We start from the raw sequence: 23,916 nt of genomic DNA, 5'->3' as shown, positions 1-23,916 counted from the left end.
CCTCCCAAAGAAGACATGGCGAGGTTCCTGGCAGGTCATTAGTTTCCATATACATTGCCCACTACTTTTTGAAGTAACTTATAAAATCTAGGTCTTTAAGCAATGATGCATTAAATCTCCAACTTCTAGTTGGCCGTGTGACCCTTTTTTTAGTAAGAGTGATAGAAACCAGTGCATGATCACTGATAGTGATAGGGTGAATCTGAGTGTTGGAAATGTCTGTCATAATTGAGCTGCTAACCAAAAAATAGTCAAGGCGAGAATATGAGAGGTGGACTAGTGAAAAGAAGGTATATTCTCTAAGAGTGGGGTGGTGAGAACGCCAAACATCGCAAAGACCAAAATTGCTCATGTATTGTTTAAGGATGTCTGTTGATTTCCAAATACGGTGACCACCCGCCGTACTGAGCCTGTCAACTGCTGGATTACATACCATGTTGAAGTGCCCTCATAATATAAGAGCTATGTCTGAGTGAGCAGAGAGTGAGTTGAAGAAAGCATGAAAAAAGGAGGGGTCGTCAACATTTGGGCCATAGATGTTAGCAATGCATAAAGGAGTATTTTGAATCTAAATGTTAACAATAATGAATCGACCCTCTGGCTCAATAGTAGTGGTATTATGATTGAAGTGTGTTTTTCTATTTATCATAATGGTGACACCCCTTTGTGGTGAGGTTAGTTTATCTGCTGTTTTGGGTAAATGAGTCTCCTGTAGTAGGACAATGTCTGCTTGCAGATTATTTAGATGGTTAAAATTTTTTAATCTCTTTTCCCTTGAACCAACTCCGTGTACATTCCAAGAGGTGAGTTTAAGTGTGGTCATCATTCAACTAAGGGATGTGGTGTAGGCTAGTGTGTGCAGTGTGCGTGTTGCATCATTGTGTGTGTTGTATGCGCCTGTATGCGTGTCTCTATGTGTTCATGTTGTACGCGCCTGCGTGTGTGCTAGCGGTGTGCCCGACTGTTTGTGAATTAAACAGTATGAAAATTGCGCAGCTGATCGACGTGTAAACGGCGGAGGAAGAGCAACATTAACAAAAGAAAGAGACAGTGAAACAAAAACAGATGAAAATACACAAAACATTATCGGACAGTCTAGTCAGATAACCACAGTATAGGCTGTTGAGACGTGCACTGTATTTTATAACTATAGGTCACGGAGTAATTAACTGAGAGGGGGAAAAAATGATCGCATAGTGATACAGTTCACCTGTTGCTGGATTTGGTTCTTAGTAGAGCCAAGGAGTGGTGTCTCGGTCGCGGTACAGCTGGCCATCAACGTAAAGTTTATCCACCGCGATGACAGCCCGTGATCCTTCTCCAATAAGCTTCTTTCTTATCGGGAACAGGACTCGGCGTCGGTCCAGGATCTCCCGGGGTAACTGGTCATTAACGCTGATGTTAGTCCCTCTCAGCTCCCTGCCGCGGCCTTTAACCAGTTCCTTCTGCTTGAAGTGTTCAAACGTCGCGACGATGGGCCTGGGCCTCTGGTTCTCCTGTCGCCGTCCTCCCAGGCGGTGCACCCGGTGGAAGCTGATGTTCTTCACGGTCCCGGCCGGGAGCTTCAGTTGATTTTGGATGAAGCTTTTAACGGTCTCCTCAGGGGCTTCATCCGCCTGCTCCGGGATACCCGAAATGACCAGATTATCCCGCATACTACGAGCCTGGAGATCGATGTTTTTATTGTCTGCCGAGAGCCGCGTCATTCCCTCCGTGAGGGATTTAACCGAACCTTTGAGGACCAATTGTTTTCCGCCGCGAGCTCAACCACCTGTTTCTGGCTGAACTCCAGGGATCCCCGCACAGCCTGAAACTCTTTGTGAAGTACTTCCACCAGAAATAACAATTTCATGTCTATTGAACCTTGCACCTTGTGAGGAGACTGCTCCAGGTGAGTCTACAGTGCGGTTTCTCTTTGATTTCTCCATGACCACTCGATGAAAACACTGGTCAAGGTCCTCCAAACACTCGTCCTCGAGGTCCTCCAGTGCAATTTGACTGCTATTATTTGTTAATTCGCTTAAAATTGGCAGATTGTTTGTTTCATGAAATGTTTGTTTAGCTGCGCGCTGCCATGTTTGAATTTGAAAAGTCTCACGAGATTACACAAACGCTCACCATGTCATCTCTGCACAATCTCAATGCTGTCGCATTCCTTGTGTCAAGCCACTCTTGAACAAGACACAGCGTCAGAAGCGTCTCGCCTGGGCTAAAGACAAAAAAGACTGGACTGCTGCTGAGTGGACCAAAGTTATGTTCTCTGATGAAAGTAAATTTTGCATTTCCTTTGGAAATCAAGGTCCCAGAGTCTGGAGGAAGAGAGGAGAGGCACAGAATCCACGTTGCTTGAAGTCCAGTGTAAAGTTTCCACAGTCAGTGATTGTTTGGGATGCCATATCATCTGCTGGTGTTGGTCCACTGTGTTTTCTGAGGTCCAAGGTCAACGCAGCGTCTACCAGGAAGTTTTAGAGCACTTCATGCTTCCTGCTGCTGACCAACTTTATGGAGATGCAGATTTCATTTTCCAACAGGACTTGGCACCTGTACACAGTGCCAAAGCTACCAGTACCTGGTTCAAGGACCATGGTATCCCTGTTCTTAATTGGCCAGCAAACTTGCCTGACCTTAACCCTATAGAAAATCTATGGGCTATTGTGAAGAAGAAGATGCGATACGCCAGACCCAACAATGCAGAAGAGCTGAAGGCCACTATCAGAGCAACCTGGGCTCTCATACCACCTGAGCAGTGCCACTGACTGATCGACTCCATGCCACGCTGCATTGCTGCAGTAATTCAGACAAAAGGAGCCCCAACTAAGTACTGATTGCTGTACATGCTCATACTTTTCATGTTCATACTTTTCAGTTGGCCAACATTTCTAAAAATCCTTTTTTTGTATTGGTCTTAAGTAATATTCAAATTTTCTGAGATACTGAATTTGGGATTTTCATTAGTTGTCAGCTTCATCACAATTAAATAAAATAAACATTTGAAATATATAAGTCTGTGTGTAATGAAAATAATATCCAAGTTTCCCTTTTTGAATGGAATTACTGAAATAAATCAACTTTTTGATGATATTCTAATTATGTGACCAGCACCTGTATAGTGTGTGTGTGTGTGTGTGTGTCTATATATATATATCTCAAAATCTGCGCTTAGCAGATCTGGATTTTATGCAAGCTCGAGCTCTAAGATTGTGTTTAGGAGCAGTAAGAACTTTCCCTGTGTGTGCAATCCAAGTTGAAGCAGTTTAAATGCCATTGTTATGTCGGAAACAGCTGGGGGCCACTTACTGGGTCAGCCTAATTAGGTTAGGTTATTTAGCATGGAGACAGCCATCCAACAAAAAGTGCACTGCAGACATGTTGGGAGAAGGAGAGGACACAAAAAGGAAATACTGGCTGGACAGGAGAGCAAATGACAAAAAAGTACTGTATATGATGAAGAGACTGTGGTTTGGCCAGACATATCTGAGTAGTAGGCCTATTAGACAAACTGTGTAGATATGTAATTACTTAAAATGAAGCACAGTAACAAGACGGATGATTTAATTAATGAATAGTATAGTTATAGTGTAAATATTGGCTAAATATAAATCAACAGTGGCAAAAGCATTAGGATAAAGGGAGCTGTTTATACGTAATTGAGAACAGAGTAGGTATGTTAAGACGTAGGGAACAACACAGAGAAAGAAAATAATACGTAGGCTGAGAATTGGGCACAGCAACCTTAAAAGTACACTATTCATCAAAGGAATACATCTAACAGGTCTTTGCAGCTATAGTGTTGGGAAGGTTACTTTATCTAATACTTTGTCTTAGGTTACCGATTAAATGTTACCCTATAATGCTAGTGTAACTGTTTCAATTACTTTATCAAATGAATGTAACTTATTACATTTAATGACTTTTTTGATTACTTTTCTAAAATTCTAATGAATGTTTTTCAACTGCTGACCATTTTCAAAAGACAGCTTCAGAGGCAGTTTAACTGGCAGGAGGGGGGGGCAGCAAATTCAAACAGAGAACCAATCAAAGCATCAGAACAGCATCAAACTTTACTAAATGGCTGTGGCTGGAAAAGGCAAAGGTGCATATCAAAAACATGCAAAGCAACAAAATGAATATTATTTCACAGGTAGTCTATATTTTTACATAATATATTCAGATGTAACCCCAATGTAATCATTAACATTTTCATAAATAATTGTAATTTAGTTACACACATTTTTCCCAGTAACTGTAACTGTAACCGATTACAGTTACATTCATTTTTTTTATTAAATTACGTAACTAAAATACATGTAAATAGTTACTCTCCAACATTGATTATATCCTTTTATTATGTAGTTAATGTACACATGAAAGAGTGAGTTTAGTTTTTAAAGGACGACTGGACTGGAAAGGAGCTTTAAAGGAATGAACGATGAAGGAGAGTAACCTGAAGGTGGCAGCAATGCAACATCGTGGATGCCAACTACCATAAAACCTTCAGAGAAGAAGACAAAACCAACGTCCCCCTGGCCCCCTTCTTCTGCGCATGCGCAGGTGCGTTTTTTCCGGGTACGACATGTAATATAAATAGGCTGGTGTACAATACGACAGTCGGTAGAATATACGAAACCAATGATTCCCATATGTCCAGTGGTCTCCTTCACCTATGGTGAGTATCTATAAAAACGTGGAGATTATATGACAGTTAACTAGACGCGTGTAACTTTAAAACTGTAGAAGCAATATTAAGATATTGACGTTAATGTAAAGTCCTGGATCGCTCATTTATGACTGGTGCTAACGGTTAGCCTAGCGTAATCCTGTTATGTCTGTCCTCCGCAGTGCCCAGCCGGCTTGGTGAAGATGCCAAAATGGCTACCGGCAATTACTTTGGATTCACCCATGGCGCTGCCGCTCAGTACAGGTACGGCGACCATACATACTCGGCTTTTCGGTAGCAATACGCTGCATAATGTTTTTGAGGTCAAACGCCAGCTGAGTTTGCAGCAGCCATGTACAGGCTGCACGGTTCCAGTGCTGCCATTGTTCAAGCTGGGGGAGGGGGCGGGTATCCCTCTGCTGCTGCAGCAGCTGGATGGAAACGGGAGATCAGACTGAAAATTGCACTGCGTTAAAAACACAAGGGGGTGCATTGATGCCCTGTATGAATCTAAAATAGCATACGTCCATAAAAGTTCCGTTACAGTAATACATCCATGAGTTTAAGGGCTTATTAGCAGGTTATCAGACACCAGAACACGACACAGCGGTGTAACTTCTGCTATTATGAGGACAGAATTTACAGTTTAAGTAAACGGTAGAAGGTGTGTGTGTGTGTGGGGGGGGGGTTCTTTTTCTTTTTTAAAAGAAGCAATCTACCCCCAGGAATGTGCACTCACAAACCATAAAAAGAGGCCAGGTCGGATTCTGTGTCTAATACCAAGCCATGTTCTCTTATTCTAAACCTAATAAAGTAGTTGTGGTGCCTAACCTTATGCAAATGTTTCTGGCAGAAAGCTCTTGGAGTTTAAATGGGGGGGGGGGGGGCATGCAATTCTGGAGAAACAATATGACCAATACCATGGTCTAGAGTGAACGACACAGCAAGCAATGTAACTAACATCCAAGGTGTGTTAAAATGATATACTGTATGAAAGAAGTGGATGTAACCACCGTTACGTCACCCATTGGTTTATTTACTTGATTTTTTTAAATTTTTTTTTTTTTTTTTGCAACCAAACACAAGATGTGGTGATATTTAGACGAGAGTGTGGCGCTAGTTAGCTTGGTTAGCAAGGTGCACCCGTAATTCACATTAACTGTGATGGTAATTTAGGCTAGTTGGGGGTGTGAAAAGGCATACAAGGAAATGTACTGACAGAAAAATTTACATTGACCCCTAATAATAATAATAATAATATAATAATAATAATAATAATAATAATAATAATAATAATAATTTTTTTTCAAAACGCTGATTAAATTTACACAGAATCAGATAGGAGTTGCCTTTGTCTTTATCAACAGGTTGCCATGGCAGCATCTTGTCAATCACAAGGTAGCCACGCCTTAAAGCATACCCTGCTTTCTGGTCCATTTTCCTGTAAATGAGTCTGTAATTTACTAAATGAACATCATGCTGTGTTGAAGAAGCCATGAAACAATGATTGAGACCATGAAATCATTAGGAAATTGTTAACTGAGGTAACAAATCAGCTGAGAAGTAGAAGTAGTCTATTTGTAGAATTCAGAATCAGTAAGTCTAAATGGGGCTGGACATAACGATTATTTTTCAAGTCGATAATCGAACGCCAGAAAAAAGAGAAATGTTGCTTATTACTCGCTTATTACACTTACATACCAATTTATCTGCTGCACAGCTTGCATACGGAGAGGACAAGATGGTCAGCTGTGTAATTTACAAACGCCATGTTTTATTCGGCGCACATTCGCTGAAACGTGACCTTAAGGTATGCTCGCGGGGAGGGGCTTATATGCTCCAATGTGGTAGTGAATTCTTGACGTCATCATGCAATCTTGATATACAATATTTTAGAAACGGATGTGTTAAGAGTTTTATTAAGTTGTAATGAAGTGCTGAATATCTAGCAGTATCTCCGCCATTGTCATGATGTTTCATTGTTCAGTGTTTCCCCTAAGATTTTTTTTCAGAGTGGGTGGTTGACCCCTCAAAACTACTAGTTCTGCGGAGCAGGATGTTACGGATTCATGGTGTCATCGGTGCTTCGCACTTATATTAGCCTGTTTCGGTTCGCCACCTATTCTGTTCCTCTTCAACATTTTTATTGCTAAAGTTACGACTTCCTGATGGAGCTTGCTACAGTTATGCTACATTCGGATATGTGAAATCTGTTAAAATTCCGTTAAATTTTTTGCCAGAATCTGTCTTCCATTAAAAAAACAAATTCTGTGTTTTAAGCACCTTTTTTGTGGTGAATAAAATTTTAACAATTAAATGAGAAAATTACAAATTGAATCAATATAATTTTTTTATGTATAATGAAGATACGATATATTAAATGTGTGTGCAATTATTTATGGGGACAATTCACAATAAATATTGGCTACTGCAACATTAGGATGTTAAAATAGGCTATTAGAATAACATTTACTAGGAACAATTCAACCTCTACAATGACTGACCAAAGGTATGTTTTTAATTTTATATTTTTTAATTTATTTTTTAACTGATTATCAGACTCTGCCCACACAGCCACGAAATGTACAACGAGCTTGCATCTGCTGATATGGCTTAACTTCTGAGTTAAGTGAGATCTTGCCAGTACGCTGATTACGATATGACGGCGCGTGTGTCTGCGGGAGCTGCTAAGCCCCGCCCACGCTTAAACACACAGACACTGGTGTTATTGTTGACAGGGCTAAAGTTCTCCAGTGCTGTGCCGGAATTCCGTCACGGGGCATTTTGTATTTAACAATATACTGTTAGTGAAAAATATTCTTGCGTATTTTTTTTTTATTTTTATTTTTTGACTGTTGCGTGATAGGTGTGTGAAGCGCCAGTCCTCCTCTGCACAATTGGTGGTTCGGTGTCTTTGTTGGCATATACATGACAGAAAAGGGGACTGGTACTTCCTGACTACATGGACATTCATTGGCTAATGTAGGCTGTCGACAGGGGATGGAAGTTTCTATGGAGTCAATTAAGGTGTCACTCAAAAGGTATACGTGTAGAAGCTTTTTTTTCTTAGTCGTAGTTAGGCTGATATAAAACGACGCAACAGCAGTCCATATGGGACTGGGGCGGCTGTGGCTCAGGAGGTAGAGCGGGTTGGCCGTTAATCAGAAGGTCTGCGGTTCAATCCCTGGTTGCGTGTCGAAGTGTCCTTGGGCAAGATGCTGAACCCTGATTTGCCCCTGGCACTTTTGTTTTTGCCCCCAGCCAGTGTATGTATATGTTAGTTTCTGTTTGAGCACTTAGGCTCAGTGTATGAATGTGTATGACTGGTGAATGCAGATGTAGTGTAAAAGCGCTTTGATTGGTCTAGACTAGAAAGGCGCTATACAAATACGGACCATTTACATGTGTATTTATTGATATAATAATGCTTTTTGGACTAAATATTTTATTGGAATATATGGATATTTGCCAACGTAACAAGGCCATTTATGTTGGAATGTAATCCTTCGGTGGACTACAGCTCCAATGGTATCAACTTTGATTACAGGCAGTGCTTGAAGTGGGCCACCGTTACTAGTACTTCTACATTTTACTCTTTGGCTTACCGGGACTTTTCTTGAATACCGGCACGTGCCTTCTCCATATCCGGTTCTCTGGGCTCTATTTGGCGCTAATCGCTTCTCGCCTGCCTGCTAATCTCTGTCGCCGGAGACAGAGCAGGGAGAAGCTCGGGTGCCTTTCATGCAGCTGTGTGCAGGAAGTTGCTGTCAAAGTAACTTTACGTGAACCAACTAATCACAGCCTGGAGGTCGCGGGAGTTTTAAAAAAGTTGAAGCGCTACAGCAAACTGAATGCAAAAAAAAAAAAAAAATGTTGAACTTGTTGTTCTGTATGAATGATTATTGACAAGTTGGTACTTAGCATTAACTAATTAGAGACTGACCACCATGGAGAATGTTTCTTACACAAGGATTTAATAAACGAAATCACCCACAGAAATGAAACTGCCGTCCAACTGGAATTAATATTATGCTAGTGGTAAGCTTTCTACACTGAACAAAATTATAAACACAACACTTTTGTTTTTGCCCCCATTCATCATGAGCTGAACTCAAAGATCTAAGACTTTGTCTATGTACACAAAAGGCCTATTTCTCTCAAAATATTCGTCAATCTGTGTTAGTGAGCACTTCTCCTTCTGCCTTCATAATCTGTGGAGACCATGTGTGAATTCAAATGTCACTAGGATATTTTGGAATACTTACTAGTAACTAATAAATAGATACTAGTATCTAAATAATGGATAGTAGTAGCCACCCCCTGTCTTTTTCCCAATTTATCACACATCCACCACTCATGTGGCCAAGCATGCTCACTCTGATGCACACTACACACACACTCCATCACAAAAGCAGTGATCTGAAAAGTTGCGACTGGCCAACTAACTTTTGACCTTTCTCATTTGTATTGCCCTACCAGTCAGCAGCCAGCTCCTGGGGTGGCATACACGCACCCTACCACAGTGGCCAGTTACACAGTTCATCAAGCACCGGTGGCGGCACACACTGTAGCAGCAGCCTACGCTCCCACTGCGGCCACAGTGGCTGTAGCAAGGCCTGCGCCCGTCGCTGTGGCGGCTGCTACCGCTGCAGCTTATGGAGGATACCAGCCAACCCATGCTGCTACTGACTACGGATACCCTCAGCGCCAGCCTGAAGTCCCACCACCACCACCACCGGTCACCTCTCAGAACTACCAGGTATACCACAAGTTTTTACCTTTTTTTAAAGGCTGCTATACAGATGGCAGACACTTTCTAAGAACTCATTTTTGTCAATTTGATCACATCAGTTTGCATGTGTGTTCTGAGGGTGGACTGGGGACCAGATGTTCTGCCTTCATAATCTGTAGAGGACCATGTGTGAGAGGAGTAAAGAAACCAGAACATATTCACATTTGAGAAGCTGGACTGAGAGCATCTTTCTTTAAAAAAAAAAAAAAAAAAAAAGTGACTCAAACCGATTAATCTATTATCCCAATATTTGACAATAAATGTAATAGTCCACAACTAATTATTTGATTAATTGTTGCAGCTCTAATAAATTGCATGCTGGTAATTTAAATATTACATGCCTACATTTGTTAGAATGAACTGAGTAACGCTACAAAGTATCATATAATGTGATAGACTGTAAATCTGAGACGCAACAGCTCCATTATTTGTGTAGTTCTATTTTTGAATAGATTATCTTTTTATAAACCCTTTTTTATTTGACCTGTTTATTCCCTTATTGATGGATTAATATATCTTTTGTAAACTCGTTTAATAATTATAGTTTTTATTGCCCAGTAGAGCAGTGCCCGTTCAGAGCGGACTGATTGCTTGGCAAGTTGACCACACAGCAGAAGTTCTGTCAGACTCCTCACTTGTCTCACTAAATGTAACTTCTTGAAAAACAACGGGTCGGGTAAAAATGTTTGGGTGCTATGGGAAGGACTGGAAATGTACTCTAAAGTTCATATGATGCAGCATAATGTACATTTCTCCACCACAAATTCTAGTCTCCGCTGTAATTCATCCCAAAGGTGTTCTATCGGGTTAGGTCAGGACTCTGTGCAGGCCAGTCAAGTTCTCCACACCAGACTAGCTCATCCCTGTCTTTATGGACCTTGCTTTGTGCACTGGTGCACAGGCATGTTGGAACAGGAAGGGGCCATCCCCAAACTGGTGGGAAAAGTCGGGAGCATGAAATTGTCCAAAATATCCTGGTATGCTGAAGCATTAACAATTCCTTTCACTAGAACGAAGGGGCCAAGCCCAACCCCTGAACCCCTGTGCGCCTCAGCATGCGTTGACCCTGCTCTGTGATTTTTTTTTTATTTTATTTTTTTATGTGGCCTTCCAATTCATGGCTGAGTTTCTGTTGTTGCAAATCGCTTCCACTTTCTTATAATACCACTAACAGTTGACTGTGGAATATTTAGTAGTGAGGAAAGTTTTGTAGAAGTGGTCTGGATGCCTAGGTGCATGATTTTATACACCTGAATTTAATGATTCAGAGGGGTGTCCTAAAACATTTGGCAATATAGAGTACATGCCTCCCCATGGCAGCATTGGGAGCAATTTGGGGTTCAGTGTCTTTCCAAGGACGGTCGGACCACCAAACCTCTGACCCTTACTGTTTTCCTCTGCAGGACTCCTACTCCTACGTGCGGTCCACAGCTCCAGCTGTAGCTTATGACAGTAAGCAGTACTACCAACAGCCCACTGCTACAGCTGCTGTCGCTGCTGCACCACCACAACCCAGCGTGGCAGATTCCTACTACCAGACAGGTATGCTAAATTCACATGTCTATGATTAAATGTCCATTCCTCGTATCACTGAAAAGAACTCTGAAATCCAGCCGATGATGGTGGTGTCGTCTGCAAACTTCACAACAAACAACAATGAGACTTCATATCGGGAGGAAATTCATAATCTTGCATAGTGGTGCTCAGAGAACAACTTACTGCTCAGCGTCAGCAAAACCAAGGAGCTGATCGTTGATTTTAGGAAGAAGGAGATAAAGACACACACTCCTGGCTACATAGTTTTGGGTTCCTGGAAATCGGCATCACTGGGAAGAGAGAAATTTCTGCTGCCACACCACCAGACTACAGAGCCCCCCCCCCCCCCCAACTATCAGACTCTTAATTCATCCTCAGCACTGCTCCAGTGATAGTTTTTCTATTTACCATTTGTCATAATTAATTTATTAATGTATATTGTCTGTAGCAGAAGGGAGGTACTAGTGCTGTCCCCGACTAAGGATTTACATATTCAAATCAGAATCGTCAAGTCCTGCCTATAGTCCGCTTTAATCTTGAAGCTGCAGAACTGCAGTCTCTTTTCATTCAACCTACACTGTAAATTTCCAGCTAAACTGAGGCTTATTTGAAGACCCTTTTCTCTCTCGCCTGTCATTCACCGGTCTTGTGCAGAGTTTTACGTGCATTACTGCTGCCGACAACTGCATGCGTGAATTTCAAGTAGCCGGCTATTTAAAAACGATAAAATATTCTTTGTTTCATCAACGTTGATAAATTATCCGCAAGTCCCGCGAGGTGCGAGCAACTCGGCACAACACCAGTGAAGCAGGGGCTCCATCTCTTCAGCAAGTGTTCCTCCACTGCCACTGGACACATTCACACTACGCACTGACGACCCAGGGTTAGGGTTACAGTTTTGGATTTATTCACGCACTTCAAAAACATTTATTGAAAGGTTCATTCTTTTTACGTGTTTATTTACAGCATTAAACATTGAAATGTATTTTAACTCATTGGGAGAAAACTGGTAGTTCTATGTAAAATCAGACGTTGAGCACCCCCATATCGCCTAAATGGCATGATCCTGTTTCACTGCGATGCTTCGACTGTGAGATGGGCTCTGCCCATCGAATCTTCAACTATTTGGGGTTAGCCCTAGGAGTTGCAAAACTAAATTTCACTCTAACTTGCTTGTATTGTGACAATAAACCTACCTACTTTCAACTTTAATTTGAGGTAATTTACATACATATCAGATGGACTGTTTTACAATTATTTTATGGGACCAAAAGGTATTATTAGTGGGGGTTTTCTCAGAAAGGGCAAATTGACAAAATGTTAGTGTTTCCTTGATGATCTTGAATAAACTCGTACAGTAAACGATGCCTAAGAAGATAACGGAGGGTACAATGGAACATCCTTAAGATTCAGTCGTAGTTGACTTCAGGTGGTCACATGACGGCTAGAGCAACCAAACAAATCGTGTTTAAATAAAGATGTCAGTACAGAAATAATTTCAGCTATGACCTGATTTTTATGCTACACGAAGTGGTTTTCCACAATACAGGAAGTGACTTTACTGATGGAATAAACGTGCAAATTGCCACCTGCAGATCTTCAGCTCAGTGGTGACCCTTAGCAGAAATTATGAATGTTGACAAAAAATGCAGACGGTGACAGTTTGGATTTTTTTTCACCTCTGAAAATGGCAATTTTTGATAACTGATCAGTCTACAGTACCTGTGGTAACAAACGCAGTATGTTTCTGGTCACTGCTAAAAAGCGACCTGTCTTGACAGCTGAGCAGCTTCATGTGGAGCAGTGGAAGTAGGATCTTTTTGTATTAACAGTAACTTAATCCAGCTCTCCTACAGCGTAAAGATGACAAACGGTAAACAGTGATGCTGGGAGCATGGGAATGTCAGATTCCTCCACTTCCGATAACAGACAGAGATAATTACTGTATGTAAGTAAGCTAAACATCCAGGGCCTGATCTGACTAGCATGTGCTAGCTAGTATAACAAAACTGTCTGACTTTATGTTCCCCATGTGCCGCAGACATAGTTGGCATATTATTTAGTTGGTACACGTTCAACATTTATAGAAAACAATTGAGAGGTATGTGTATCAGTTTCTATTTATTTATCTTTTCTGTTTTTTCCTCTAGCCCCCAAACCAGGATATAGCCAGGGGGTAACATCATACACCCAGAGCCAGCAGACTCGACAGGTGACCGTGATAAAGCCAGCCGCTCCTAGTCCAGCCTCATCTACTTTCTCCATCTACCCAGTCACCTCCACTGTCCAACCTGTGGCTGCCGCCGCATCTGTGGTCCCATCTTACTCCCAAAGCCCAACTTACAGCACAAATGCTGTCACATACTCTGGTAAGCTTTGACACTCAATTGGCGGCTACCTAAAATGTCCTAAAAGATTGTTCTGGAAGCTTGATTTCCAGCCTTTAATTGTGCAAACAGACTAACATTTCAACACCAGTATGTCTTCATCAGTCAGAATGGATAAAGACTTGAAACAAGCAACGTGTGTGTGTGTGTGTGCGCGCGCACTTTCCTAACCTATCCTGGCCATTGTTGAAAGCTCCAGGCTTGTATTAACATGAAGGTGGCATGTAATTAAATGTAAAAAGTTAGTGTCTCCATAGTTGTACACAATTTGATGTCAGGTGTAGGCTTTTCTGTTCATCCAGGTCACATAAGCACAGACACAAATCAGAATTACAGACAGTTTAACAGTCCTGTAATGTCAAACAATATTATGTTTAGCAGTATACTTAATACTTTAGTTTATGACCAAATACCAGGAAAAACTGACATTCACATGTACTTGGTGTTACATTTGTTTTATCAATTGTAAACATGCTAAACAACCATTGTAAATGTGGTTAACATATGCACATAAACCTTTGCTTTTTCATAAGGCGTTAAAATGGCAGAGCAGTGATTAGGTTATAAGTAAGCATTGGTTCATCCTTTTCCAGGAACCTCATACTCTGGCTATGAGGCAGCAGTTTACTCTGCAGCCTCCAGCTACTACCAGCAGCAGCAACAGCAGAAGCAGGCGGTGGCAGCTGTAGCAGCGACTGCAGCATGGACGGGGAACACTTTCACCAAGAAACCCCCCTTTCAGAGTAAGCAGCTCCGGCCCAAACAGCCGCCCAAACCCCCTCAGATCCACTATTGTGATGTCTGTAAGATCAGCTGTGCTGGCCCACAGGTGAGTTCACTATAGCCCACAATGACAGCATTTTGTCAAATGTTTGCATTTGTTATCAATAAAAAGTTATGAACAAAAAATGTGCATGCAAGCATTAAGTGCAGATTTTTAACGAATTACACTCATATGCGTCAGTATAAAGCACCTTTGTTTTTCTGTTATGCATCTGTTGTGTAATCCTACAGGTCTCCACAGGGCCATGCCTGTCAGTAATGTAAAATATTAGAACATGTCTCAGACTGTAGTCTGCACATTATCATACGAAGTGTATTTTAAGATGTCACATTGGCTTTGGTCACTGCTGTGTGTCCTGTCTTTTCTCATCTCTAAGATGAATCACTTGTAGATGTGATGTCCATAAAGACTGTGAAGAGGGTCTCCATATCATATCTCACCCAGAGTTTTGCCTCAGCCTATCATATTTAGACAGAATTCACCTTGCTGTGAGTCTAGAATATATATACACTGCTCAAAAAAATAAAAGGAACACTAAAATAACACATCCTAGATCAGAATGAATGAAATAATCTCATTAAATACTCCTTTCTTTAGATAGTTGAATGTGCTGACAACAAAATCAAAAACAAATTGTCAATAGAAATCAAATTTATCAACCCATGGAGGTCTGGATTTGGATTACACTCAAAATCAAAGTGGAAAACCACACTACAGGCCGATCCAACTTTGACGTAACGTCCTTAAAACAAGTCAAAATGAGGCTCAGTAGTGTGTGGCCTCCACGTGCCTGTATGACCTCCCCTACAATGCCTGGGCATGCTCCTGATGAGGTGGCGGATGCATAGCATCAATGCCTTCCTCTTGCAGGAACTGCTGACACACTCCAGCCACATGAGGTCTAGCATTGTCTTTCATTAGGAGGAACCCAGGGCCAGCCGCACCAGCATATGCCCCCCCACCCCAGAAATGCCACCCCACACCATTACTGACCCACCGCCAAACCGGCCATGCTGGAGGATGTTGCAGGCAGCAGAACGTTCTCCACGGCGTCTCCAGACTCTGTCACGTCTGTCACATGTGCTCAGTGTGAACCTGCTTTCATCTGTGAAGAGCACAGGGCGCCAGTGCCGAATTTGCCAATCTTGGTGTTCTCTGGCAAAGGCTGTAAGCACAACCCCCACCTGTGGACATCGTGCCCTCATACCACCCTCATGGAGTCTGTTTCTGACAGTTTGTGCAGACACATGCACATTTGTGGCCTGCTGGAGGTCATTTTGCTCCTCCTTGCACAAAGGCGGAGGTAGCGGTGCTGCTGGGTTGTTGCCCTCCTATGGCCTCCTCCACGTCTCCTGATGTACTGGCCTGTTTCCAGCAAACCTTCTTGCCACAGCTCGCATTGATGTGCCATCCTGGATGAGCTGCACTACCTGAACCACTTGTGTGGGTTGTAGACTCCGTCTCATGCTACCACTAGAGTGAAAGCACCGCCAGCATTCAAAAGTGACCAAAACATCAGCCAGGAAGCATAGGAACTGAGAAGTGGTCTGTGGTCACCACCTGCAGAACCACTCCTTTATTGGGGGTGTCTTGCTAATTGCCTATAATTTCCACCTGTTGTCTATTCCATTTGCACAACAGCATGTGAAATTGATTGTCAATCCAGTGTTGCTTCCTAAGTGGACAGTTTGATTTCACAGGAGTGTGACTGACTTGGAGTTACATTGTGTTAAGTGTTCCCTTTTAATTTTTTGAGCAGTGTACAATTGAAGTGCTAGAGTAGTCCTTCTAGTCTAAATTACTGTTGAGTAAAGATGGTCCCGACCCAATCAGCATAATGGGGAAAATCCAATTTTTTTTTTTTTTTTGCAACTTCTGATCCTCCAATTCACAAGTCTTGAAAATGCTTCATTGAAACACTGTCTTTTAACACGTGGTGATATGAACAAGTGAGTACACAAAATACCAACGATCATATAGGATCAAACATCAGCAGAGCAGTTTTGGGTTGAAATATGGTTACCTTTTGATTTCCTCAGCACAGTCAAGTGTAGAACGCCTTAATGTAGATGAATAGAATAGATGTGTTTGTCATTTTTATACTACAAATCTTAAAAAAACAAAAAACACAAAAAACAGACAACTAATGGCTGTGTCCTTCAAAACATTGAATGCACAAGACTTACAAGGAGCATCTGGAAGGCCAGAAGCACAAGAAGAAGGAAGCTGCGTTGAAGGTTTCCCAGAACAACAGCAGCAGTGGTAGTGGTGGAGGGGTGTTGGCCCGCAATGCTCAGAACCAGCTCCGCTGTGAACTCTGCGATGTTTCCTGCACTGGTGCCGACGCTTATGCTGCCCACATCCGTGGAGCTAAGCACCAGAAGGTATGTATATGAGTAGGGTTGGGCAATAATGATGATTATTGCGATAGAATTTCCCTCAATAACAATATGTTTGAATCGGGGGGGAAAAAGATTTTACATAATCTTACTCATGCATATCTGTTGAATAGACTTTATTAGGGGTCCAAGCACGAGTGGGGCTGGGAACCCTATTGCAATCACGCTCGTTTTTATTATACTTGGCACAGTCTCTCTGGACGAAGCTAATACAGGCTTGTACTCCCCACATCGATAGACAAAAACTGTTCCGTTTATCAGCTAACAATAAGTTCTATAACCACAAGCCGCATTGACGTCAAAGTTGAGCTGAACTGTTCAGGACGGTCTCTTGACTGCAGGCACCAAAGTTGACCCTAATGTGCCCATAGGTGGCACTGTTACTGCAGATTAAAGAGTTTAATAAAATAAAAAAATCCCATTGCACATGCATTTTAGATCTCTATAACCACAAGTCTGATTGATACCAAATTTGGGTCATTTTGTTCCCCATGGGACCCTAATGACACCTGAGAAATCTAGTGTAATTCGGCTTAAAGGTGGCACTATAATCAAAGTTGAAATACCATGGGGAAGATCCTATTAATTTGAATGGGATTTTGAACCTACGCACATTTTGCCTCATAACTACACGCCACTACATCACACGTTCATAAACCTTTATGTCTACGTGTTTGGGCGATGCTGCTGATTCGTATGGTATAGGACAGGGCTATATGGAATTTAGGTGGCGTTAATCGTATATCAAATAACCCTCCCATAGACGTATATCTCCGTAACCGAAAGTCCCTATTCACCATAGGCCCCTGAAGTTGTAAGCGGGGTCCATGTTCTACCTTAAATTTGTTAAGTGAGCCACTGTTTTGCATCAAGTGTTTGTTTTTGACCATAAAGAACAGTTTAAATCCAAATTAACTATCTGGTTTCTTCACCTTTCACTCAGGAGAAAAAAACTGCCTTTAAACCTGAAAGAAATGATTTGACATTTATCCTAAAAATTATTGCTATCGAATAATGAAATTTTTTTATCAACATTTTTGGCCATATCGCCCAGCCCTACTGTAGATTTTAAGTGGGACATTCATCATTCGGTGGCTAAAGTGGTGTTAATCCATGTTAGATGGTAGTAAAACAAGACAGTCCTTGGGTGCAGCATCTGTTGTGTTCAAATAGTTCCTTTTGTTTGTTGCCAAACTTGGTTGTAAAATATCCCATAGCAACCAGCCATGCATCCATTTTCTGCACCCTCTTATCTGGTGCAGTGATGAGGGGACTGGAGCTCACACTGGATGAGAAAGACAACTATTCACATCTACAGAATGTGCAGTTAAGTTTCAACTACCGTGACCTGTATGTCTTTAGTTGGAAACAGGAGCACCCATTTATAAAAATAAAAAAACACACCATACAGATCATGCAAACTCCAAAGGGAAGGAGAGGACAACATGTACATCAGACAGAATAGAAAAGATGTGTACAAACCACAAAGTCTGAAAAAAAAAATCTGAAGTTATAAATACAACTTTATAAACAATAAAACATTCATCAGTTAAAATCAGGTAAAACATTAAACAATGAAATTGTTGGGAGTCAGCAGTCTACTGCATTGTGCTAAATGGAAACCTCAGACCTGCTGAATGTGCGCTTTCTTTACACTCCCCCACCATCATCTAAATTCTGATCTCTCTTCTCCAGGTTGTGAAGCTTCATACTAAACTGGGTAAGCCCATTCCCTCTACTGAGCCCAGTATGGTCACTCAAACATCATCCTCAACCACAGCTACTCTCAGCAAGGCCACCACAGCTACCCTGAGCAGCACCGCCAGCTCTCAGTGCGTGGCTGCCGCCTCCTCCCCCGCCACCAGCTCCAGCGCCCCCTACCTGAAACCTGTCAACATAGTCAGCAGTGGTGTGGCTGGTGTCAAGAACCCATCAGCCAACAGCATCTCTGCTGTCAACTCTGCCTCTGCTGGGAAGAAAATCAACACCCCCAAGATCAATTTTGTTGGTTAGTAAGCACATGTTGAGGGTGCAGCATGTGTCTTCTTACTGTATTCCTTCATCCTCCTGAAATTCATGAAATATTATTATAACCAGTAGTTTTGCTAAAGTTTATAGTCCTGCCTTAGTTGTTCAGGAACATTGCTGCTCGAATAGTCATGGTTGCTCACTGCAGTGCAAGTGTCCTTGACTTTGTTGCCTTTCTTTTGTCTTGTCTGTTTTTACTGCAATCCAACACACATTTTGGGTGTCACTTTAATCAACTCCTCCTGGCTTTGTTCATAATATCACTACATGTGCTGGTCATATAATTAGAATATCATCAAAAAGTTGATTTTATTTCAGTAATTCCATTCAAAAAGTAAAACTTCCACACAGACTGATATATTTCAAGTGTTCATTCCTTTTTAATATTGATGATTAAAACTGACAACTAATGAAAACCCCAAAATCAGTATCTCAGGAAAATTAGAATATTGTGAAAAGGTTCAATATTGAAGACACCTGGTGCCACACTCTAATCAGCTAATTAACTCAAAACACCTGCAAAGGCCTTTAAATTGTCTCCCAGTCTAGTTCTGTAGGCTACACAATCATGGGGAAGACCGCTGACTTGACAGCTGTCCAAAAGACGACCATTGACACCTTGCACAAGGAGGGCAAGACACAAAAGGTCATTGCTAAAGAGGCTGGCTGTTCACAGAGCTCTGTGTCCAAGCACATTAATAGAGAGGCGAAGGGAAGGAAAACGTGGTAGAAAAACGTGTACAAGAAATAGGGATAACTGCACCCTGGAGAGGATTGTGAAACAAAACGCATTCAAAAATGTGTGGGAGATTCACAAAGAGTGGACTGCAGCTGGAGTCAGTGCTTCAAGAACCACCACGCACAGACGTATGCAAGACATGGGTTTCAGCTGTCGCATTCCTTGTGTCAAGCCACTCTTGAACAAGACACAGCGTCAGAAGCGTCTCGCCTGGGCTAAAGACAAAAAGGAGTGGACTGATGCTGAGTGTACCAGAGTTATGTTCTCTGATGAAAGTAAATTTTGCATTTCCTTTAGAAATCAAGGTCCCAGAGTCTGGAGGAAGAGAGGAGAGGCACAGAATCCACGTCGCTTGAAGTCCAGTGTAAAGTTTCCACAGTCAGTGATTGTTTGGGATGCCATGTCATTTGCTGGTGTTGGTCCACTGTGTTTTTTGAGGTCCAAGGTCAACGCAGCCGTCTACCAGGACATTTTAGAGCACTTCCTGCTGCTGACCAACTTTATGGAGATGCAGATTTCATTTTCCAACAGGACTTGGCACCTGCACACAGTGCCAAAGCTACCAGTACCTGGTTTAAGGACCATGGTATCCCTGTTCTTAATTGGCCAGCAAACTTGCCTGACCTTAACCCTATAGAAAATCTATGGGCTATTGTGAAGAGGAAGATGCGATACGCCAGACCCAACAATGCAGAAGAGCTGAAGGCCACTATCGGAGCAACCTGGGCTCTCATACCACTTGAGCAGTGCCACAGACTGATGGACTCCATGCCACACCGCATTGCTGCAGTAATTCAGACAAAAGGAGCCCCAACTAAGTACGGAGTGCTGTACATGCTCATACTGTTCATGTTCATACTTTTCAGTTGGCCAACATTTCTAAAAATCCTTTTTTTTGTATTGGTCTTAAGTAATCTTATTTTCAGAGAGATACTGAATTTGGGATTTTCATTAGTTGTCAGTTTTAATCATCACAATTAAATTAAATAAACATTGAAATAGATCACTGTGTGTAATGAATGTATACATTATACCCATATTTCCCTTTTTGAATGGAATTACTGAAATAAGTCAACTTTTTGATGATATTCTAATTATGACCAGCACCTGTATGTGAGCATATAAATGTTTGAGAGAAACGAGAAAACGTAAGTTTCTGGGGAATTTATTTGTGTTTTAAGATTTGAGTGTCAGTACAAGGTCATGTGTTGCAGTTGTGTACATTTAGATCTACTTATTAATTCTATAATGACATTTATTTTAGGGATTTTAGTCTAGTTCTGTTTAGGAAAAATCCTTTTTGTAAAGGCATTTAATCAGCCTTAAAAATACTGAGGTATTAGTTGTTAGATATATTACTGTCTGTGCTGTATTGGGCTGCAAACTATGGAATTAATTTGCAAACAACCAGGTTATTATACCTGGCATGGCAGTCATATTAACCATTATGACGACCAGAGAAACCTCTCCATCAGATCATTCCTCCTCACTGATCCACCTTATAACTTTTTCACTTGTCTTTATTTGTTATTGAGGACATTTGACCGAAGTTCAGCAGTAGCGTTGTAAATGCTCCGTGATTTAACTATGTTGTCATTTCTTGAATGCAGGTGGAAATAAATTGCAGACCACAGGGAAGATGGAAGAGGTAAGAACGGAGGCCAAAATGGAGGCTTCTAAGCCTCTGATGCCCTCTTCAGGTACTCAGGACCCCAAGTCTGAAGGTTCAGATTCTCTGTCTACATCAGCCCTGGCTGCGCTGCAGAGTGACGTGCAGCCTGTCGGTCATGATTATGTTGAAGAAGTAAGTTTTGACAGACCTGGGCATGGCCTAGAGCCAACCTTCACTTACTGAGCAGAAATGCATTTAAACCTTGAGTGTAATATGTGGAACGCATTCCTAGGTCCGAAATGATGAAGGCAAAGTCATCCGCTTCCACTGCAAGCTCTGTGAATGTAGTTTCAACGATCCAAATGCAAAGGAAATGCATCTGAAGGGTCGTAGGCATCGCCTGCAATACAAGGTTTGTAGCTGACATGTCATGCACCACTCTGCACATAGAAAGGTTATCTGTGTGAGGGTTGCATAGCTTGAACTAACCTGTTTGCAGGAAGTCATCAACAAACAAGGGTATTTGGCTTTGCATTCATCATTGGCATGAATTAGTTACGGCACATGACGTATGCCTATTGACTCATGAGAAGGTGGTGGGGTGGGGACAGTGGTGGATCAAAGACCTCTTTCCTGATGTAATTCTATGCTTATGTGGTGAAACTGCTGTTATTCTGGAAAGGGAACTTCTCCTTGTGGAAAATGAGTGGAAGAAGCTTCATGAATAAATGCTTACAATACTCTAGCCCACGGGACAGTCCACTGTATATCTCTTTCTGTATTACCCCGGTGTGTGTGTGTGTGTGTGTGTGTGTGTGTAGAAAAAGGTGAACCCAGATCTGCAGGTGGAGGTCAAACCCAGTATCCGAGCCAGAAAGATTCAGGAAGAGAAGATGAGAAAGCAGATGCAGAAAGAAGAGTACTGGAGAAGAAGAGAAGAGGAAGAGCGCTGGAGAATGGAGATGCGGTATGGTTACGGTCATTTCTTGTTAATGGTTGTTAAGGAGGGGAGTGTGTGTGTGTGTATATGTAGTGGTGAATCTTGTATACATCTTGCAGGGTTTTTCCTGTATAGATAATTACGCCTCTGTCAGATTTGGGCCAGCCTCCAGCTCTCAACAAAATTCAGCCAGTCATGGTGGACACTGTTTTCTAGTATTGCGCTTTGTGGATTTCTGTCATTTGTAACTGCACTTGCAGCATTATGTTGACGTGGCAATGCTGTATCATAATCAGCACAGTGCGCCAAGAAAGACGCTGCCAGAACTTTCAGAGAGGTAGAAGAGAAGTTTGTTTTTGTTCTTGGGTTTTTCTTTTTTTTTTTTTATAAATAAAGAGTCATCTGATTGGCTGGACTACAGCGTGGGGGTGCTGTAAACAGGAGCGTTTGTAACTTACTGGCCTGAAGACATTTTTTACTGGCCCTTCTTCCAAAAGTTTTTTTTATCAGTGTTACAACAAAACCAAAGACTTAAGTTATGTTATACTGTTAACATGTTTAATTGGTTATTAAATGCATCCTGGATATAAAATAAAACTAAACTAAAATGTTATCATAGTTAAAATTATAAAAAGGCTAACAAAACTATTTACTTTTAAAACAAAACATACAAGAGTCAAACATGACATGTGCTCTCTCCTGCTTGACAGCCATTTAATTAAGAAAATGTACACAGAGCAGAGGATACCAGTTGCCTACCATGGCAACCTGTCAATCACAAGGTAGTCCTGCCTAAAGGCATATGCTGCATTTTCGTCTATTTCCCCCTAAATGGGACCATAATTTACTCAATGAACATCATGTTGTGTTGAAGACTTGAAATAAGTGACTGAGACCATAAACTCATTATGAAAGTGTTTACTGAGGTAATAATTCAGCTGAGAAGTAGCAACATTTTACCATTATTTCTAATAGAACTGGACTTCTTTTTGCAACCAGCTGACCTCTGCTGGCCGTTAGAGAATGCAGTTTTAAGTTCCGTCAGCATGGTTTCACTTTCAGACCCAGACGTTGCAGCTTGATCAAGATTGGAGAAATAACATTTGACAACCACTCGTCATGTAAATACAGATCTGGATTGGACAACGGCCATGAGCAGCAAAGCAACTGCAGGATGTTGAGGTTCAAATTATTACATTTATTTATTTTTTTTAAATACTAATGTTTGTGCACTGGCCCAGTGAGTTGCTAGTTACTTTTTACTGGCCACAGTTATTGTCGAGCCCTGTACTGGGACATGACAGAAAGTTACAGATTAACATTAAATAGCCAGGTGTTCACATCAGCTGCACTGCAAAATGACCCTGAACTTTAAATAAAAGGAACAGCTGATGATATATTTGTGATATCATTATTAGAACTATTAAAATTTGTTGCTTGTGTTTATTTGAGCCGTGACGTGAACGTGATGAGGATGGGATCACCTCCGCCTCAATTTGAGCCAGGATAAACCCTGTCTTTGGCTATTGAAAAATACTACCTCAGAAGCAGGTACGCTTGGAGTAGATACTATGCCCATCTATCTAAAACTGGAACTAGTGTCTAAGTCAAGAACAGCCTTTTGGCAGTCCTTATAACCCTGCATTAAAATTATTCAAGATGTAGGGCTGTGGCTCAGGGAGGTAGAGCGGGTTGGCCGTTAATCGGAAGGTCTGCGGTTCAATCACTGGCTCCCACTGGTTGCGTGTCGAAGTGTCCTTGGGCATGATACTGAACCCCGAATTGCCCCTGGCGGCTGTTCCGCCAGTGTATGAATGTGTGTGAATGTTAGTTTCTGTTTGAGCACTTAGGCTCAGTGTATGAATGTGTATGACTGGTGAATGCAGATGTAGTGTAAAAGCGCTTTGAGTGGTCAAAGACTAGAAAGGCACTATACAAATACGGAGCATTTACATGTTTACTTTGAGTAACAGATCCATGAGAAGCCAAAACATATAAATCATTAGGAGACGTGTTTACAACTCTGGAAAGTTCACAGCAGC

The 23,916-nt window shown here is 41.7% G+C and overlaps 2 protein-coding genes across 4 annotated transcripts in view; one reads left to right on the top strand and one right to left on the bottom strand.

Moving 5' to 3' along the window:
• LOC119891937 (ubiquinol-cytochrome-c reductase complex assembly factor 3) overlaps window positions 1-2,041 on the bottom strand; it is a 32,932-nt gene extending 30,891 nt beyond the window's left edge. The window contains exon 1 of the mRNA XM_038703937.1: window positions 1,211-2,041. Within this exon, the coding sequence (XP_038559865.1) occupies window positions 1,230-1,706 (477 nt within the window). The 5' untranslated portion in view covers window positions 1,707-2,041 and the 3' untranslated portion in view covers window positions 1,211-1,229. The remainder of the gene's footprint in view (window positions 1-1,210) is intronic.
• A 2,474-nt stretch (window positions 2,042-4,515) lies between these two features.
• Window positions 4,516-23,916, top strand: part of zfr (zinc finger RNA binding protein) — a 33,646-nt gene continuing 14,245 nt past the window's right edge. For 2 of the 3 annotated variants that reach the window (XR_005442421.1, XM_038702847.1), the window contains exons 1-11: window positions 4,516-4,666; window positions 4,840-4,921; window positions 9,137-9,416; window positions 10,853-10,991; window positions 13,136-13,354; window positions 13,966-14,201; window positions 16,337-16,540; window positions 18,251-18,563; window positions 20,933-21,126; window positions 21,227-21,346; window positions 21,756-21,901. Coding sequence is in view for 2 of the 3 variants with exons in the window: in XM_038702847.1 (XP_038558775.1) it covers window positions 4,630-4,666; window positions 4,840-4,921; window positions 9,137-9,416; window positions 10,853-10,991; window positions 13,136-13,354; window positions 13,966-14,201; window positions 16,337-16,540; window positions 18,251-18,563; window positions 20,933-21,126; window positions 21,227-21,346; window positions 21,756-21,901 (1,970 nt within the window). In the remaining variant the exon portion in view is untranslated. The remainder of the gene's footprint in view (window positions 4,667-4,839; window positions 4,922-9,136; window positions 9,417-10,852; window positions 10,992-13,135; window positions 13,355-13,965; window positions 14,202-16,336; window positions 16,541-18,250; window positions 18,564-20,932; window positions 21,127-21,226; window positions 21,347-21,755; window positions 21,902-23,916) is intronic. The other variant, XM_038702848.1, reaches the window with a different exon arrangement.

This window comes from Micropterus salmoides, unplaced genomic scaffold (genome assembly GCF_014851395.1).
Source record: "Micropterus salmoides isolate LMB-PRFRI ecotype aquatic unplaced genomic scaffold, ASM1485139v1 Ms_hic_scaffold_7, whole genome shotgun sequence".
NCBI lineage: Eukaryota > Metazoa > Chordata > Actinopteri > Centrarchiformes > Centrarchidae > Micropterus > Micropterus salmoides.
Note: the sequence above shows the minus strand (reverse complement) of the source record. Positions and strands in the feature narration are given on the sequence as shown.